The sequence below is a fragment of the Perca fluviatilis genome, chromosome 3 (genome assembly GCF_010015445.1).
Source record: "Perca fluviatilis chromosome 3, GENO_Pfluv_1.0, whole genome shotgun sequence".
NCBI lineage: Eukaryota > Metazoa > Chordata > Actinopteri > Perciformes > Percidae > Perca > Perca fluviatilis.
In genome coordinates, this window is record NC_053114.1 from 34,049,960 (window position 1) to 34,069,118 (window position 19,159).

The 19,159-nt window shown below is 40.2% G+C and overlaps 1 protein-coding gene across 4 annotated transcripts in view; it reads left to right on the forward strand.

Moving 5' to 3' along the window:
* Positions 1-19,159, forward strand: part of LOC120555884 (protein unc-13 homolog C) — a 122,324-nt gene that overhangs the window by 13,362 nt on the left and 89,803 nt on the right. For 2 of the 4 annotated variants that reach the window (XM_039795046.1, XM_039795048.1), the window contains exons 3-6: positions 14,656-14,678; positions 15,344-15,390; positions 16,516-16,594; positions 19,021-19,026. In XM_039795046.1, coding sequence (XP_039650980.1) covers positions 14,656-14,678; positions 15,344-15,390; positions 16,516-16,594; positions 19,021-19,026 — 155 coding nt within the window. Of the gene's footprint in view, positions 1-10,171; positions 10,291-14,655; positions 14,679-15,343; positions 15,391-16,515; positions 16,595-19,020; positions 19,027-19,159 lie in introns of those variants that run through there. The other 2 variants (XM_039795050.1, XM_039795047.1) reach the window with 2 other exon arrangements.

Consider the following 19,159-nt stretch of genomic DNA (forward strand, 5'->3'; position numbering starts at 1 on the left):
TGCTGTGTTTTATTGTGCTTTTCAGTCATCTCATGCATTTGGCAGATGGAGACAGCCTTCGGTAATGTCAAATTACTATCATGCAGTAACACCTTTTTTAAATTGTCATTATAAATACCACAATCTCTAATGAGCTCTTCATGGAGATCTCCAAAATTGCATGCTTTAATCCTTAAATCACTGACATGTGATTCAATTGTGTCACCAGCCTTTTGATTTCGTGTGTTGAACTTTTGTCTCTCCATTGTAACATTGGTTTGAGGATTGCACATCTCCAGAAATTTACTCTTGAGGCATTTAGGATCCTCTTTGGATTCCGCGGGAAACGAGGATGTTTCCATCCTCACTGGGCTCGCGCACTTCTCCCGCATACACAAAAGACCGTTCATGTTCAATGGCCGGCTTGTCAGAGTGTCCTGCCGTGATGAAAATGTCATATTCTTGTTCAAAAATCTGCCAGTTTTCACCAATGTTACCGTCAAAAATGAGTGAGCCTGGTCTCCGGAATCTGTCCGCCATGTTGACTGTTCAGCCCTTTTGCCGCGCCGTCTAGCACGCTATTCATCATCCTCTCCTAAAAACATTCCGGAAAAGTTCTTCTGACACCATGTTGAGAGTTAACATGAATGGAAACAAGTTGTTTTATTTCAAACTTGGTTTAATGACCATCAAGGATTCAACATAACAGAACGGCAGTCACACCCAAGTGGAACTACACACACAAAACATGATGGACTCTTCAGAAGAGGTTATTATCTTTGCTCGATTTTTTGTGGAGCTGATAGTCTTAATTAGCTTTGTAACAACTCATTTGGCAATGGCTTGAATGTAACGGACGTTCATTAATATCAAAAAGTTACGCACTAAAGCTTTAACTTCCGAGACAGACTGGTGCTCTCTGATGCCCTGGTGATTGACTGACAGGCACAAGACAAAAGTGTTCATATGCCCTGGTGACATACTGACAGGCTGAGGTTGTACTGGCAAGGCAAGGCTACTTTATAGTACCTATAGCACCTTTCAACAACAAGGCCATTTAAAGTGCTTTACATAAAACATTAAAGAGCAATTAAAATCGGTCATGAAAATAAAACACACTAAAAAAGAATAAGATACAAACACAAGACTAAAAGTTACAGTGCAATGTAAGAAATTCATATTTTTTGATAAATAGTTTGTAGGGATGGGTTTGGGAGAAGAGAGGTTTGGGAGTTATTAGGTCTGAAGAGGTTAGTTACACAGGAGAGAAGCATTTGAACGAAAGAATTTGAGTTTGTGGCAAAACCTTTCACAATGCTTATTTGTCATTTTGTGATTTCCGATTGAATAAAAGACTATATTTCCAGTCATATTTAATCATCTAAGTTTTCTTTAAAATAGTGTTAAAATCTTGTCTCGTCCTCGTTCTCATGAACCCAATCTCGTGTCTCATCTCATCTCGTGAGCTGAGTGTCTCGTCACACCCCAAGTAAAACGAAAATAAAAACAGAATACAGTGAATTGCAAATCCTTTACAACCTATATTCAATTGAAAGCACTACAAAGACAAGATATTTAATGTTCAAACTGATAAACTTTATAGTTTTTTTTGTGCAAATCATAGTATTCTGTTTTTATTTACACAACGTCCCAACATCATTGCAATTGGGCTTTGCACATTCTTTTGTAGCGGCCTGTGGCTCAAGGGATACGTTTATGGAGGTTTATACCTCTTCTTTTTTTTATCAACATTTAATTGACTTTAAAAGCTACACTAGGGCTGGCCTCAGGAACTACCATAACTTCTTCCCAATAAATAAAGGTTGGTCAAGGTTTACGTAAAAAGGATGCGATTTAAAATCAACATGGGTATATAAATGGTTAAGATTGATTTATTGAAGGAAAAATAGTCTTTCAGTTGGAATGAAAAAAAGAGACCAGGGAATTTCCACTCTTACTTAAAATGAAAAAGCTCTTGACCTACATATGAAGGTAGGTTCTAGTTCAGGGAATACAGGCTACACCTGAAGACTGTGTGACAGATGTGTGCACAAACCTTTTCAGTGGCCACATTGACCAAACATCCTGCAGATAAGAAATTCAGAACTGTTATAAACTGCAGTTAAATTAGGAGAGATTCCTTCTCTGTTATATGATTGAATGTAACCGTTTAATACCAACAAACCGCAACTCATATGAGGTATTGGTAGGCAAGATAGAAATGGCAGTACACTATAAATAATCATGAAAATTATAGTCCTATATATGCCATTACTATTGCTTAACTAAGTCAATTCAATTTACTTCTTAAATGTGTGTTAAGTCATTCATGTCAACACAGTGAGAATAAAGGCAAAAGGGATGCACCAATAATTTGAATTGCTATTACCAATTGTAATTACGTCACAATCAACAATCAAGGATTTTTGAGGCCAATACCAATATTGATACATGAGTTAAAAAGATCTGGTACAATAAATGGACCTATATATTCTTTATTTAACATTGCACATAACATACTGTAAACAGTTTATCAAGGAACTGTGACCAATACATACTGCGAAATATGTTACAGTTGAAAAATAAACTTGTCAGTGCTCTCTGGTGGAAAATGTTTGTTATAGCGAACATACATCTAAATCCCTCAAACATATCTGGCATTTATTTACTGCAATGTCTATTTATTGACAATGATTGTCCATTTTAAATCTTGTACATGGCTTTTGCTGGATTACCAGCCGAGAAGAGTTAAAAGCACAGGTGTCAAGTAACAAAGTACAAATACTTTGTTACCTTACTTAAGTAGAAACTTGGGGTATCTTTACTTTACTGGAGTAATTATTTTACAGCAGATTTTTTACTTCAACTCCTTACATTTTCACGCAATTATCTGTACTTTCTTCTCCTTACATTTTAAAAATAGCCTCGTTACTCCTGTTTCAGTTTGGCTTGTTTTCATTCCGGCTTGTCATCGTTAAAAAAAAAAAAACTATCCAGATAAATCGCGCCTTCCGGATGGAAGTATAAACATACCATTCCAACACCCTATTGGTTTGTATGCGATCCATCGCACCTGCACATGACACAAACCACGTCACACTCCAGCGAGGAAATAGCAGACGTATGTAGCCTAGTATGAAGATGTCCGCGGCAGAGACTCAAGAGAACTCGAGCGAAATGTCCCAACCAAGCACCAGCGAGGAGTTTGGTACCCAGGAAGACCAGCCAACCCTTCTACATCCCTGGCCGTACCTGGAAGAATTTTTCGAAATGGTTGGATGCAAAAACAACTCCTTTCGAATGCGCTGCAAGCTCTGGGCACCCAAGTACCACGAGCTAATTGTTTCCAAAACTCGCTAATTTGAAAAAGCATATTGATATTATTTTTTTTTCCTTACATTACTTTTACTTTTATACTTTAAGTACTTTTGAAACCTGTACTTTTACACTTTTACTTGAATAAAAAGCTGGAGTTGTTCAACTTCTACAGAAGTCTTTTTAAACCCTAGTATCTATACTTCTATCTGAGTAATGAATGTGAATAGTTTTGACATCTCTGGTTAAAAGACAATCTGACTGTCTACTCATTCACTGATTTTGACTCACTTCTCTTTGTTGACTCGTGCATGTGTGAGGTGAGGCATGCTGTAGACTCCGGACATATGACTCCAAATATAAATGTGTGACCATGTGTTCTCACTGTCTGATGGCTTTTGGCTCTTTTCTTCATCTATCTACATGTCATTTAGAGGCCTTGTCTATAGCATTCTATCCAGCTACAAAAAAGCTAAGAAATCCAGCTACATTTTATGTTTGACACAAAAATGTAGCAAATAGCCAATGTTACCTGACATTAAAGAGTCTATAAAGACTGTCCAGTTTTAAGCAATGCTTTAAAGGGGTGATAGAATGATTATATAGGGTATTTCACACTGTTCCTTATGGTCTCCTAATGGGGTATGTAACATTAGTTGGGCTGAAAATGGCCTGGTTGATATTTTATTGGCCCTTATGCATCCCTGTGTTTTGGCCCTATTTGTAACAAGAGCTTTTCTTCCAAATATGGTATGGTCATGAATATTTAGATGAGCGCTGCGCGCCTTGGTTGAGCCTTAGCCCCGTACACACATAGAGACGTGCGCTGATTGCTTGAGCGAATTCGCCATACACACGCATTAGAGGTCATGTGCTGTGGTTGGTTGAGCGAATCCCCAATACACAGACATTAGAAACGCGAAAAAATCTCATATTCCAGACACTGCAATGTTTCCTTACCAAATTCACTTCTGAGACTTTTTTATGCGAGAAATCAACTATATAAAGCTCAAATATGGGCCGTTTTAACGAAAATGGATGGCTAATTGCAAATTTGGTAAAACTTGTGTGTCGGAGTTCAGCTGCCTGTGTTGCTGTTGCTGGTTGCCTGGCCTGCCTTCCTCCACAGACACAGACCCCGGCTTGCTGTGAGCTCGATTGAGCTCCCGCACGGGTTGCTGCAGCCCACAGCACCTCATACCCGTGCAAAGTCACCGTTTGGGCTGGTGGACTACTACCAAACGCGCTGCCCTGACATAGCTCCAGGGCCTGCATCTCCTCTCTTCCTGCTAGCTAAATGGCCTGTGTGAGAGCCGGTCAGCGAGCTTGTTACACCAGCTATCTCTTACCACATGTTACACACATGTCACACCACTTAGCTATACAACATCTAACTATATGTTTTATAAAGCTAACAACGGTGTCCGATTTCAAGTTAATGAATATTTGTGAGCTGTATGGGTTTCTTAGCTGCAACTGTCCCTTCAATCCTATGTGTACAGATTATGCGCTCGTTAGCTTCTTTTTGGCGTAATTTGAGTATATTTACAGTTTGAATTTCGACACGCTACTTATACAACATCTAACTATATGTTTTATAAAGCTAACAACGTGTTCCGATTTCAAGTTAATGAATATTTGTGAGCTGTACGGGTTTCTGCTAGCTGACTTTCCCTGCAATCCTATGTGTACAGATTTGGCGGCTAGTTAGCTTCATTTTTGGTCGCGTAATTTGAGTATATTTACAGTTTGAATTTCTTCACGCCACTTATACAACATCTAACTATATGTTTTATAAAGCTAACAATGGTGTCGCTATTTCAAGTTAATGAATATTTGTGAGCTGTAAAGGGGTTTCGTTAGCTCGCAACTGTCCCTTCAATCCTATGTGTACAGATTGCGGCTAGTTAGCTTCATTTTGTGTCGTAATTGGGTATATTTACAGTTTAAATTTGTGCGCTACTTATACAACATCTAACTATATGTTTTATAAAGCTAACAAGTGGTTCGATTTCAAGTTAATGAATATTTGTGAGCCTGTCCGGTTCTCTTTAGCTGCGACTGTCCCTTCAATCCTATGTGTACAGATTGCGGCTAGTTAGCTTCATTTTCGTTGGTCGTAATTCGGTATATTTACAGTTTGAATTTCGTCCACGCCACTTATACAACATCTAACTAAATGTTTTATAAAGCTAACAAGGTGTCCGTTTCAAGTTAATGAATATTTGTGAATTCCAGAGGAATTCTAAGAGGAGGCTAGCTAGCTCTCATTGATAGAGCTCCATCCAGCCGCAGGCTATATCAATAGACTCATGGACAAGCGGCGTTTATTTCCCAAATGCGTTTTGTTTAAATAACTCAACACATTATAATTACACACATTATAGAATTAACTAGAATCGGTGTGATAAGAGAACGGTGAAAAAATGCTGGCGTATACGCTGACATTCACTCACATACACCAGGCATTTAGCTAGCTAGCAGGAAGAGGGGAGTTGCAGGCCCTGGAGCTCTGTCAGAGCAGCGGCGTTTGGTAGTAGTCCACCAGCCCAAACGGTGACTTTGCGCGGGTATGAGGTGCTGATAGAATGATTATATAGGGTATTTCACACTGTTCCTTATGGTCTCCTAATGGGGTATGTAACATTAGTTGGGCTGAAAATGGCCTGGTTGATATTTTATTGGCCCTTATGCATCCCTGTGTTTTGGCCCTATTTGTAACAAGAGCTTTTCTTCCAAATATGGTATGGTCATGAATATTTAGATGAGCTCGGCGCTGCTTGGTTGAGCCTTAGCCCCGTACACACACATAGAGACGCGTGCTGATTGCTTGAGCGACTCGCCATACACACGCATTAGAGGTAATGTGCTGATTGGTTGAGCGAATCCCCAATACACAGACATTAGAAACGCGACAAAATCTCATATTCCAGACACTGCAATGTTTCCTTACCAAATTCACTTCTGAGACTTTTTTATGCGGAAATCAACTATATAAAGCTCAAATATGGGCCGTTTTACGAAAATGGATGGCTAATTGCAAATTTGGTAAAACTGTGTGTCGGAGTTCAGCTGCCTGTGTTGCCTGGCTCGCCTGGCCTGCCTTCCTCCACAGACACACACCCGGCTTGCTGTGAGCTCGATTGAGCTCCGACGCTGCTTCCACCCACCGCACCTCATACCGTGCAAAGTCACCGTTTGGGCTGGTGGACTACTACCAGCGCACGGCGGACCTGACATAGCTCCAGGGCCTGCATCTCCTCTCTTCCTGCTAGCTAAATGGCCCGTGTGTGTGAGCGCGCTTGACTTGACATTACGCAACTCTCTTACCACATGTTACACACATGTCACGCCACTAGCTATACAACATCTAACTATATGTTTTATAAAGACAACTACGCTAACGGGTGTCCGATTTCAAGTTAATGAGTATTTGTGAGCTGTAAGGGTTTTCGTTAGCTGCAACTGTCCCTTCAATCCTATTTGTACAGATTGTGGCTCGTTAGCTTCATTTTTGTGTAATTGTGAAGTATATTTACAGTTTGAATTTCCGCACGCTACTTATACAACATCTAACTATATGTTTTATAAAGCTAACAACGGTGTCCGATTTCAAGTTAATGAATATTTGTGAGCTGTACGGGTTTCGTTAGCTGGCGACTGTCCCTGCAATCCTCTATGTGTACAGATTGCGGCTAGTTAGCTTCATTTTTGGTGTCGTAATTTGAGTATATTTACAGTTTGAATTTCGATCACACTTATAAACACTTATACAAATTACTATATGTTTTATAGTTATAAAGCTAACAACGGTATCGATTTCAAGTTAATGAATATTGTGTGAGCTGTACGGGTTTCGTTACCTGCGACTGTCCCTGCAATCCTATGTGTACAGATTGCGGCTAGTTAGCTTCATTTTTGGTCGTAATTTGAGTATATTTACAGTTTGAATTTCGTCACGCCACTTATACAACATCTAACTATATGTTTTATAAAGCTAACAATGGTGTCCGATTTCAAGTTAATGAATATTTGTGAGCTGTAAGGGTTTCGTTAGCTGCGACTGTCCCTTCAATCCTATGTGTACAGATTGCGGCTAGTTAGCTTCATTTTTGGTCGTAATTGGATTATTTACAGTTTGAATTTCGACGTACTACTTATACAACATCTAACTATATGTTTTATAAAGCTAACAACGGTGTCCGATTTCAAGTTAATGAATATTTGTGAGCTGTACGGTTCTCTTTAGCTGCGACTGTCCCTTCAATCCTATGTGTACAGATTGCGGCTAGTTAGCTTCATTTTTGGTCGTAATTCGAGTATATTTACAGTTTGAATTTCGTCACGCCACTTATACAACATCTAACTAAATGTTTTATAAAGCTAACAACGGTGTCCGATTTCAAGTTAATGAATATTTGTGAATTCCAGAGGAATTCTAAGAGGAGGCTAGCTAGCTCTCATTGATAGAGCTCCATCCAGCCGCAGGCTCTATCAATGAGACTCATGGACAAGCGGCGTTTATTTCCCCAATCGTTTTGTTTAAATAACTCAACACATTATAATTACACACATTATAAGATTAACTAGAATCTGTGATAAGAGAATGCTGGCGTAACAAGCTCGCTGACCGCGCTTTCACTCACATACACCAGGCATTTAGCTAGCTAGCAGGAAGAGGGGAGTTGCAGGCCCTGGAGCTCTGTCAGAGCAGCGGCGTTTGGTAGTAGTCCACCAGCCCAAACGGTGACTTTGCGCGGGTATGAGGTGCTGTGGGCTGCTCATTAGCTTTATGCCTTCATCTCGTGTACCTGATGTGTGCTCATCATGCTAAAAGAAAAAGCTGTTTTAGTTGTCTAAGTTTTACATAAAGTACTTATGGGCTGGTGTGTCCAGTTGGGCAAATTCAGTATTAATACAGTATTAATCTCTAACGTTACTTCTTAACTGAAAAAATCCAGACATTGTGATACTGTATGTCATAGCAGAAAGAGCACAGGTGTAACGTTAATTAATAAGGTATTGAATGGATGAATTACGCTATTTCACCTTGGAACAAAGCCATAATTAATGTGATTAGTTAACGTTACACCTGTGATTTCCTTTCCAAGATATCTATCTGTGGTAGGCTGATGTCAGAGGGTTTATTTAGTTCAATTTCCACGCAAAATAGAATCCCTGTAGGCAATAAACCAGGAATAGAGCATTGGGGTAAAATGGGTTATCAGCCCTTATGTAATCAGAGATGCTGTTTTTGAAACTGAGATTTACATTGTACATATAAAGCAAAACTATTGCCTAAATCTGAATTATTCTGAAATTAACGTAGTTTATTATTATTATTATTATTATTATTATTAATGTTTAGGGTAAAAAGTAACTTCATGATTGAATAATGAGGATGATTTGGCAACATCACAACCAGAGAGAGATAGTACGGTGTTTTAAGTGTCTAGTCTGACACTTACTCCAAGTTGTGAGAGTAAACTGTGGAGAAGAGGCTTTCCCTGTTAACAACAGTCCAATGAAAACAGCAATATTGAATCATTCAGTGCTTTTAATTTGGATGGTAGCACCTAAGCCAACAACAGAGACTCTTCATTCCCGGCATCTGCATTTTTCATATCCACACTTTCTCGAGAAATGGTGCACTAAGCAAAAAGAGGGTCTACCTCCTTAGCTCCCCCAGGAGTAAGCAGCATACTTCACTAACAGCAGACCTCTATAAATATTCCAAGCAAGGCTGACCTGGTTACAGAATGCCCTTGGGAGTGTGAATTAGCATCTGAATACAGACACTTCTGTAGCCGGTTGAAGGCAGGCCTGGCTGGAGTGGCAGTAGGCCTACTGCTGAGACCCACCTTCACAGCTCAAAAAAGACGATGTTGTGTACATCCATGTAGTTGCTGGTGCAGGACAAAAAAGTGAATGTTCAAAGTAGGAGAAGTCTTATTATTATGTTAAAACAATATTTTAGTGAACGTAACACTTAAAGGGATACACCACCGTTTGTTGAAATAGGGCTTATCGCGGTCTCCCCTAGCTGTAGATAGGTGGGCCAACGCATTTTTTGAGCATGCATTGTTTTAGTCCGGTGCAACACCGGCAGCGCCGCCGCTAGTTAGCTTAGCGTAGTGAATGGAATCCTATGTTGCCGGTTAGCATGTTATGAGTAAAAGTGAGCCAACAAAAGACAAAAAAACAACCTAATTACATGCACTGAGACAAAAAATGCCCACCTATCTACAGCCAGGGTAGAGCATAATAAGCCCTATTTCAACAAACGGTGGCGTATTCCTTTAATATATTTCAGTGTAAACATTCATTCGTGCTGAATTATACCAAAACATAATAAACAAATTAATTAATGAATAATAATAAAAATATAGAAAAGGCAGATAACATTTTTCTTTTTAGCATTATATAGTTTAGCTGCGTCCGACACGCGGATTGGCAGCTGTGGGCTTTTAGCCTGTTTCGGTAACGTTAACGAATATGAAAGGGGTTGTGGTAGAGTTTCAAGTTTAAAGATAGAAAATAACCATAAAGTTAGGATGCCGACTGTATGTGATATTTTAGCAAGGTGGCTTGTTTGCTGTCTGGTCTTACCAAGAGTTGGTGGGGGTTTTGAGGACAGACCTAACATGTTTCATCTAAACATGCTAATGTTAACTGCCGCAGCATGTCAGAGGTTAGCCTCTGCCAAAGAAGAGGAATAAGGCAACTACAAATATTAGGTCCGTTGAATGAATGTGAATTGTGTGCTGTTTACACATGTTTACAGACCTAAAAGTGTTTTTGAGAACTTCCTGTGTCTCAATCAGTGACAGCTCAAGAAGATGCATCAGCCATGAGTTTCGCTTTGTTTAGCTAGCTAGCTATGCTGTAGCCAAGCTACACGCTTGTCTCATTAGCCCGTTGGCTTAAAAAACACACAAAGAATGGTCTAGCTAAATGTTTTGGGATTATAGTGACACAATCGAGACAGCTGATAAGGTAGGGCAATCTGTTTAACTTCTTGGGGTATAATGGATTGTGAGTGCGGGGTGCGCGACACATGGATGTAGCTAGGCTATAACAATAATAACGGCGCAACATGGTGTTTTTTCTTAAATCCGTGGACATGGTGAGAAAGCTCTGGCCCTAAACAGCCAAGCTCGGGCGCAAATCAATCAGTTGTCAGGAAAGAAAACAAAACGTCTCGCACCGTGCTACTAACGAGCTAACGTTAGCTCATCGGTTAGAATGGGCTGAAGGTCTGGCCAGAGATGCGGACGAGGCTGAGAGCAATGTGGCTGAGGTTAGCGGATCGGCGTGCGAGTCAGTCTAGCGCTAGCTAATGAAACGGGGGAGCTGGAAGACCCACTTGCCGGATCCTGATCAGCTAGCAACGGAGATAGGGTTGTGTGTAAGACGATGACGGTGTCGGCGGTGCTCACTTTGGTAGGGTATGTGTGAAACGCAGCCAACCAGCTAATGGACATTTGACGGTATCACCCAGACGTTCCGATCATCGGGGAGAGAGAAAAGAAAAACCCGTAGGCCAACTCTTTATTCCCCCTGCAGCAGCGGGATGAAACAATCACTGAAGCAATTGCCATTTACATTGGTATATTATATTACATTATATATTGTCTTATCTAGAGTATCTAGTTTGAATTTAAATAATAAAAAAAAGCTTTCACTGAAAAGTTATATATGTTTCATTATTAGTAGCTCTTGACTAAAAACAGTAGTCTTGCAAACTTGATTTTATAGATTTGACTTGATGTTGAATTGCATATTAACAATAAAAAACAACAACTCCCTTTAAACATTTTTGGCTTGAAGTTATTAAATGGAGTATAAGGTAAAGCTTTTCTACAATATGATAGGGCGCGATCGCAAAAGGGGTGCTGTCTGTATAGGTAGATGTGAACAGCTTATGACTTGGCCTGAAAAAAAGTTCAGTCAAAAGATTTTTTTTCACTTTAATCCCTGCTTCCGGTAATTCTAAAGTTGTGTTTTTTTACATGTTGTGTCTTCATACCAGGTTTACTTCGCAGCGCTGTAGATATAAGTCTGGCAACGTGAGAGTTTTTCCCTGGGTATAGGTTGTCCTCTTGGTATCACCTGGGTTTTGTGTAGAGTTGGAGTGTGATAACTTCCACAGCTTCGGGCAATCTGCGTGCTGTGTCACCGGAGCTAACCAAGCTAAACTAGCTGTTGCTAGTGCCAACCTGGTTCAAGTGCGAATTGTTTAAAAAAAATAAAATAAAAAATACCGAAGATGAGAAGTGTGTGTGCTGAAGAGTTCGTGGAGCTGGGCTGAGTAGTGGTGTAACGTTAGGGACCATTCGGTATTTATGGAATGGACCACCAGAGGAAAATAGGGGAGGGTCATGTCTTTTTATTCTTTGTTGAGGGGAGGGTCATCCAACATTTTTAGTCCAGAGGGGGGGGGGTACCCATCGGTATTTATGGAATGGACCACCAGAGGAAAATAGGGGAGGGTCATGTCTTTTTATTCTTTGTTGAGGGGGGGGTCACCCAACTTTTGTATTCATAGAAACAGCAACATTTCAAAGTGGCTTGTTTGGTGCATATTTATCCATGTAGCTCTCAGTCTCGGCCCTCCTTCGCTACCAGATGGGTCTGACCCATGAGTTTGCTGTGGGGCAGGGGGAGCTTCCCCCCTGGTGGCTAAAACGGGTAATTGCATTGTTTAAAAAATTAGTGGAATAATTGAGGCGGCCATACAGTCTTGGAATAATTACGTCTGGCATGACCAGATATTTTATAAATATCTTAACACAAAACAACTAAATGGTGGTAGGTAATACATCTGATTTCATATACAGCTTTAGTAAAAATTTTTTTACCTGGCTGACGATGGGAACAGCAGGACGCAAAAAACGAAAATTACTGTTGCACTAGTCTGGACATCTTACCGTGCCAAGGTTGCAATAAAGGTTTCCTAAATGCCACATTTGATGTCATAGAAAAATTATTACTGGCGAGGGGAGGGTCATGTGTATTTTGACTAAAGGTCCCAAAACTCATCCGGTGGCCCCTGAAATAAAAAACGAACAGTCCCTTACTGTAACGTTAATACTGTTGAGTAATAGACCTCAATCATGTGCCATACTTTTAGGGATTTGTTCATGCCCATACAATCCTGTGTTTTCATACTTGAGGCTTGAACTGCTGAATGAACTGAATGTTTTTTAGCTGAATGCTAAAAAACATCTGTAAAAACGAGGGTCTTGTAGCCCAGAAATCTAGACGCACCCTAGCGTCAGCAAATTTATTTTGCAGCCAGGGGGGTCTAGGCACTCTCCGTTGGCTTGCGAGCTGGAAAAACCAAACTTTGGTCAGGCCAATCACATTGTGTATAGAGTCGGTGGGCGGGCTTATGGCTGCTGCTGCTGGGAACAGCGGTCTTCTGGAAGACTTGGAGTTAAGCTTTTCTTTGAGAAAAGAACAAAGAACGGCACAGAAATGATTCTTAAAAAAGGCAGATGTGTTCGGAGTTTTGCCGACCGGATACGGCAAAAGTTTAATCTATCAACTAGCTTCGCTACCTTCTTCGTTGCTCTGCCTGGTTGTAGCGCTATCCTATTACGTGCAGAGGGAATTTGAAAGACAACCGTTTATCCCACCCCTCACATTGAGCCCTGTCAATGGTGAGTTCCCTGGTTTGTCAGGCTAAGGGTCTTGTGGAAATCAGTCATCACTGATTAAGGGTTTCTTGATTTAATAATCATTTTTGTACTGGCATAAAGGACTTTGTTCTCTCGCTGTGTGTGTGTGTGTGTGTGTGTGTGTGTGTGTGTGTGTGTGTGTATTCACTATACCAAGACACACACCAGTGTATGTTAGTGCGTCTTTGTGTAAATGTGTGCTTGATTGTGTCCAAGTAAGAACACATGTTCCTGTGTGTGTTGGAGAAGGGGTCAGCGTCAGTCCTGGTTATGCTATCAGCCATGTGCAGGCTTTTCTGCTCTGGCAAACCCTGATGTATGTATGGTGTAACTGTGTGTGTCGACACTGAAATTCAGGATTTACTGTTACCGTTCACAGCACAACACTTTGCCCATAGCAGACATAGGCAGAGGTTTTCATACCAATCAATTACATTTTTTTCCCCCACAGATTTAAGGCACCTGTGAAATGAGGTTTATATCAGCAGCCTATAGCCTATCTTTGTGGTCTGGCTTTATCTAGTGCAGCTGCAGACTTGCCGGTAGAGGAGATGGCTCTATCTTGTATAGCCATGCTGAAAGTAGCTTAGCTGATCGCTGTCCATGGTACCCACTTTCAGCTTAGCTCCTCTTTGAGTGCTGTGTCTCTGCGTGTGTGCAGCTTTTGATGTCACCTCACCCAGTAACAATATGTTGTCACAGTTTTACCAAAAATGTGCTTTTTTTCAACTATCAACATTTTAAAGTAACCTAATTCTTTTCATGTTGAGTGGAATGCATTTTTTATGTTTTTAAATGATCATGAAAAGATATGCATTTGTCGTGAACGCTAATGGTACTATAAAGCACTCTGGGTAATAGCATCCACCAATTGCCATGCGTTGTGTTCTCAATCACTGCACAGGTCCAGAGTAATTGCTATTTTAATAGTTATCAACTCATATTTTCATGGTGTGATCTTTTTTTTTTAACAGGTTTCAACTTTCAACTAAACAGACGAAACAAAATTGAATAGAAACTGGCAAAATTAAAGAAAGAAGCTGATTTACATTGCCTCTTGCTGTATTAGTGATGCAGCAACTGCATTTCAACAACAGTGTATTGTGTTGTTTTTAATCACTGCAGCAATTTGATCTTTTGGTGAACGGCTGTTTTCTGTTTGTAGCACATTAGATCATGATTATGCTGCCATTTATCACCCATGGATCAATAGCACAGTAATTACACCCCTATTTAAAGGGGTTGCCCTCTCACAGTTTGTCTCTGAAATGGCAATATGATATCAACTGCTTATGCTTACTTAATGTCCCATGTCTCCATAGCTACATGTATGATTGTTGACTCAGATAATGTTATCGATAAAAGGCATCATTTTTTAATTTGTGCTGCATTGTTTTTTAAATATTCTTTATGCAAAAAAAAATGATATTCACATTTCAACCTTTGGCTGAGAGCTTTCTTTTAAGCCTTTTCTACTGGTTCTACTTTATACCGTATTCCTCTGTTCATAGCCATTCTCCCTGAGGCGCATGTTTGTCTCCATTTCTGCATAAAATGTTTGGCAAAACAGAATTGTGTCATCAGGCGGTAATAGTAGATTAGTGTCCTAACTAAGTACGTGTGTTTTCCAGTGAGCTGCCCTTTCCTAACTCTCCGCCCTCCTGTCATTTTCTTTCAGACAGCAGTGCTTTGGATACACAGGTTTTAAGTCATTTTTTATCATCAGCCACGTCAACACTTGTGATTTCCCAGCATTTGCATGTGTTTGTGTATATGTTTGTAAATTTGTCTTTTGTTTTTTCATGGTATGTGGTGTGATGGTGTGTAGATTTTGCGTCTCCCTTGAATTGGATTTGAAATAATACATGTACGGTGCATTTGTGAGAGTGTGTGTTTGTTTTTCTGGAATGATAAATTGAAGTGATATCTGTAGGTATGAAAGAGAATGCAGCATGTGCCTTTGAGCCATCGTGTTGTCACTTTGTACTGGTTATCCTTTTATTCCTTTAAATAAAATGATTTGTGTTTCAAATTGGACATTTTGGTCAGTGAAAAGGGAGCGTTACGCAATAGGCAAATCTGGCCTGAAGCACCAAGAGCGGCAAAACTCTAAGTCTTGAGCCCACAAATTACACTGATGTGGAATAATTTGGTCTTCTGCCTGTGGTGCTTCCCTCCCTTCTCCCTGTGCTATACTCCTCATCTCCTATCATTTGTCTAATCCCGAATTGACCTCCAAATGTACTGTATTTTGTCATACTGTATATTTCTTTTGTTTTCATTTTGCTGTTGTTTGTTTTATGTTTAGTTGTGTGCACTTTACTTTAGGTTTCTTGTTTTACATTGTGTGTTTCTTCTTTCTGCAGCCTCACAGTCTTTTGGACCCCAAAGTGCTCGGCTTGCAGTCTGGAGGGTGAGTGGTGGCTCACTTCCTGATCTGATCAGTTCACAATAACATCAATCTTAGCTGCCTGCTGTGCTGTTTTGTACCCCCACACTGAGACACATGTAGCAGAAATGTTGCAGACATGCTGATTCTTTGGCATGCAGCCCCAGTTAAGGTATCGTGCTCCCTGTTTTGTGACATACCACAGAGACAAGATGAATATACAAGATGCCTGATGCCTTCACAACATCTGTACAGGAACATATCTTCTTGGATTCACATGCCTGATTGATGCCTTCACAGAAATGTGAAAGAAAACGATTAACTTAGAAAGTCTTTGTGAAAGAGCTAAGTGTTGTCATGTGATGTCAAGAGCGGAAATAGCTAATAATCATATTTAACCTCCATTACCCCACCTCGTGTCATGACTATGCAGCCATCTGCAGTATGCATTGTCCATACTGTAAATAGGTAGCGAGAATCAGGGGCCCTAGGGCGAGGCAAGGGTCAGCGCAGCTCGTCACGTTGTGTATCTTTAGGGTCATGCACTGATGTCGCTGAGAGGGCTGACAGAAAAGCTTAAGGAGCTTTATATTTATGGAGGCATTGGGGCCTTGATGTCTTGTTGAGGTCATTAGAGAGGCTTTGAGTGACAGTTGAGGTGATGCCACTGAGAGCCTCACGGGAAAGGAGCAAGACCGGTGGGAAGGCAGCGAGGGAGCCGTGGAGTGTGCACAAGAGAGTTGGAGAATGGAGAGAGCAAGAGAAGTGGAGCTGAAGTGTTGAAGGCGTGGAGACAGTTGAATTAAATTCATCTTCAGTATTCATAAAATGTAATATAAATCCAGTAATAGGTGTACTATGTATCAATAACAGTCATCACAGCAGAAATACCCCATATAAACATTTAGATTAGATGGACGAAAGAGAGTCTACAGGAACAGCAGAGGGTGCCAGGGATTACATGTAGCACCAAGTGTTGCTCAGCACCATGCGAAGTGAAGAGGAAGGGGTGAGACAGGTTAGGTTGGAGCCATGATCCATGTGTTTGCTGGCTGTGTAAATCAAGGCCCCCCTTTCACCGTAGTAATGTCTCCCCCAGCATGGCATTATTATGATATTAATACACTTTAAATCTGTCTGCTTCTCCAGGGCTGGCAGTATTCTTTATGGTATTGACAGCATGCCAGATTTACGCCGCAAGAGGACAGTGCCTCTTGTCCGAGACCTGGTGAGTCATCTGCCTCAACAAGGTTATGTGTGATTTATGTCAAATCTATCGGAGTTTATACCACGCTGGTGGAATCCTGCTCTGTGTGAGTATGGACCCCTGCTGAAGACAATAATAACTTTATCGGGAACCTGATAGAACGTTACAGTGCTTAAGAGTGACAGTGTTTGTTTCTTATCATAATACCCTATGGACTAGCCTAGGACTAATATTAGCCTTGGTATGTTTTTAGCTGAGTTCTCTGCAACAATAATGGTTATTAAAACATACTCACACACACACACACACACACACACACACACATATATATATACACATATATATATACACACACACACACACACACACAAAACACAAATACATTTCTCACATATGTAGACCTATGTAGTTAAAAAAATGAAATAGCTTAAAAAGATTACATACATTTTAATTGTCCAGTAAGGAGTTGATTGGTGATAAAACCAACAATTTAATACTCAGGCTATTTAGTGTAGAGTGCTGCATTGTGGGAATGTTAAATGTAACCTTGGCCATAACTCTATGGCTTGATTAATTAGCCTAGAGAGGGTGTTTAAGACATTGCATCACAGTGATGCTCCCCCATTTGTTTTTATTGCAACATAATGTGTCATAACATATCCCACAGAGAGGCCTGTTACAGTGCAGTCCACTTTAGCACTGTGCCACATGGTTAGTCCTTCTGAGAGACAGCATGCGGTCGTGATGCCAATAATATTCATGTCTGTTTGTCCATTATGTGCTGCACAGTGTGCGTCTGTCTTGTGTACATGTTTGTTTCTCGTCTTCATGTATTTAAGTCAAAAGGATGGAAAAATGATCAGAACTCTTACATTAAGTTAATTAAAACAGCCTGTAATAATACTCAAACATTCTTGTGAAATATTACAGCTTGATGTCATACAAATAGATGATGATGAATGTTTATATCACAGTGAACAACATGAGTTGATGCTGTATTTGTCCATATCTCTCATGAAATTAATAACCAACAATGTCTTGGTAAGTATGGGTTGTCGTTTTTTAATTTTTTAATTTTTTTGGATTTTGCGTGTATATTTGCCATTCCTACATAGACCCATAACAGCTATGGGTGATATTTTTCAGTGAGTTGTCAGATTTCAGCCTCGCCGATGCTTGGCCATTTTACTTTTCTTTTTCTTTTTTTTTTCATTACTCAGCAGGTGTCGAAAAAAATTGCATTCAACTTGAAATGTTGACAACTCAACCCAAAAATATATCCGAGAGACTTCATTGACTTCTGATTTAACTGTGTGAGGCTTTTAAATCATGTAAAAGTGACACTGAGCAAGCCTTTTACACGTGGGATGAAGTCAGTAGTCAGCAAACTGATTGGTCCCTTTTCATGCCTCTCCTTTGTCAATGTCCCCCATTTGCTGTGTGATTGCTTCCGGGCAGCAACAGCGTTTAATTGGAATGGACAGCAGGGTTCCCCCATATCATGGCGGGATGCAAAAACATAAAGAAACTGAAAAAAAGAGCGTGGCAAATTGATTCACAAAGCATTGAATGCTATATTGTCGCTGAATAGATAACATCTGGACACAGGGTCATATTGTATTGCCCGTAGCAACCTCAGCAGTGCTGGTGCATGTTGATAAACTTACATCAACACCCACAGTTCATGTAGAGGTCACGTTCTCCTACATTCTCCATGGCTTCCATGGATCTTTACCATAGCTGGGCTGTACAGACAAGAGGGTCGTGGTAAAGACTGATCCAATATTGTCAGCTGTCCACATCTGCATTCCTTTGTAACTTTCTCCAGTTTGGGATACATGTTTATCAATCTCTGGTCACTCAATCTCAGTGGATATCAATATGACAGCTAATTTACATTTATGTCTGTGTGCGTCTGTGTTACCTGTTGTACGTTTTAATGTTTGAGTAAGTTTGTGAATGTCTGAGCAGATGTCTGTGTTTTGTAAGTGTGTGTGTGTGCGTTTGTGTGTGTTGTGTGTGTGTGTGTGAGTCTGTGTTGTGCAGTACAGCTGGCTTCACCCATACGTGAGTGTGTGTGACTTGTGTTTCTCTGTTTGTGTCAAACTAATGTGCAGAGCAGACAGCAGAAAATATGATCAAAGCTTCATCCAACAGAGAACTGAATATATATATGCCAAGCATGACTGCAGTTTAGTAACTTCCAGTGCATGAGTGGATAAAGAATCATGCAACGGCTGTAAATCTCTCTTGATGAATAGTTGAATCTTTCTAGCGCTCTGTGCCCTAACCAGCAGTCCTGCATGGCAGTTGAGACACCTTTACGTATGGATAATAAATACAATCCCTTTGCTGTTTGTGCTTTCAGCATTCATTCTCCCACTTACTGTCTAATTCAATTTCTTTATTTCTTTCATTCTCTATTCATGGCCTCTTGGATCTCACAGGCTTTGGTAAGCTTACTTTCTGTCTGCACTTGTGCACAAGCTAAAAGCAAAAGATGAATTCTCAGTCAGTAGACGCATCCATTACAGAAACTTAAAAAGATCTTTTCATTTACTAGTATTTAGCTAATTTCTCGATCCA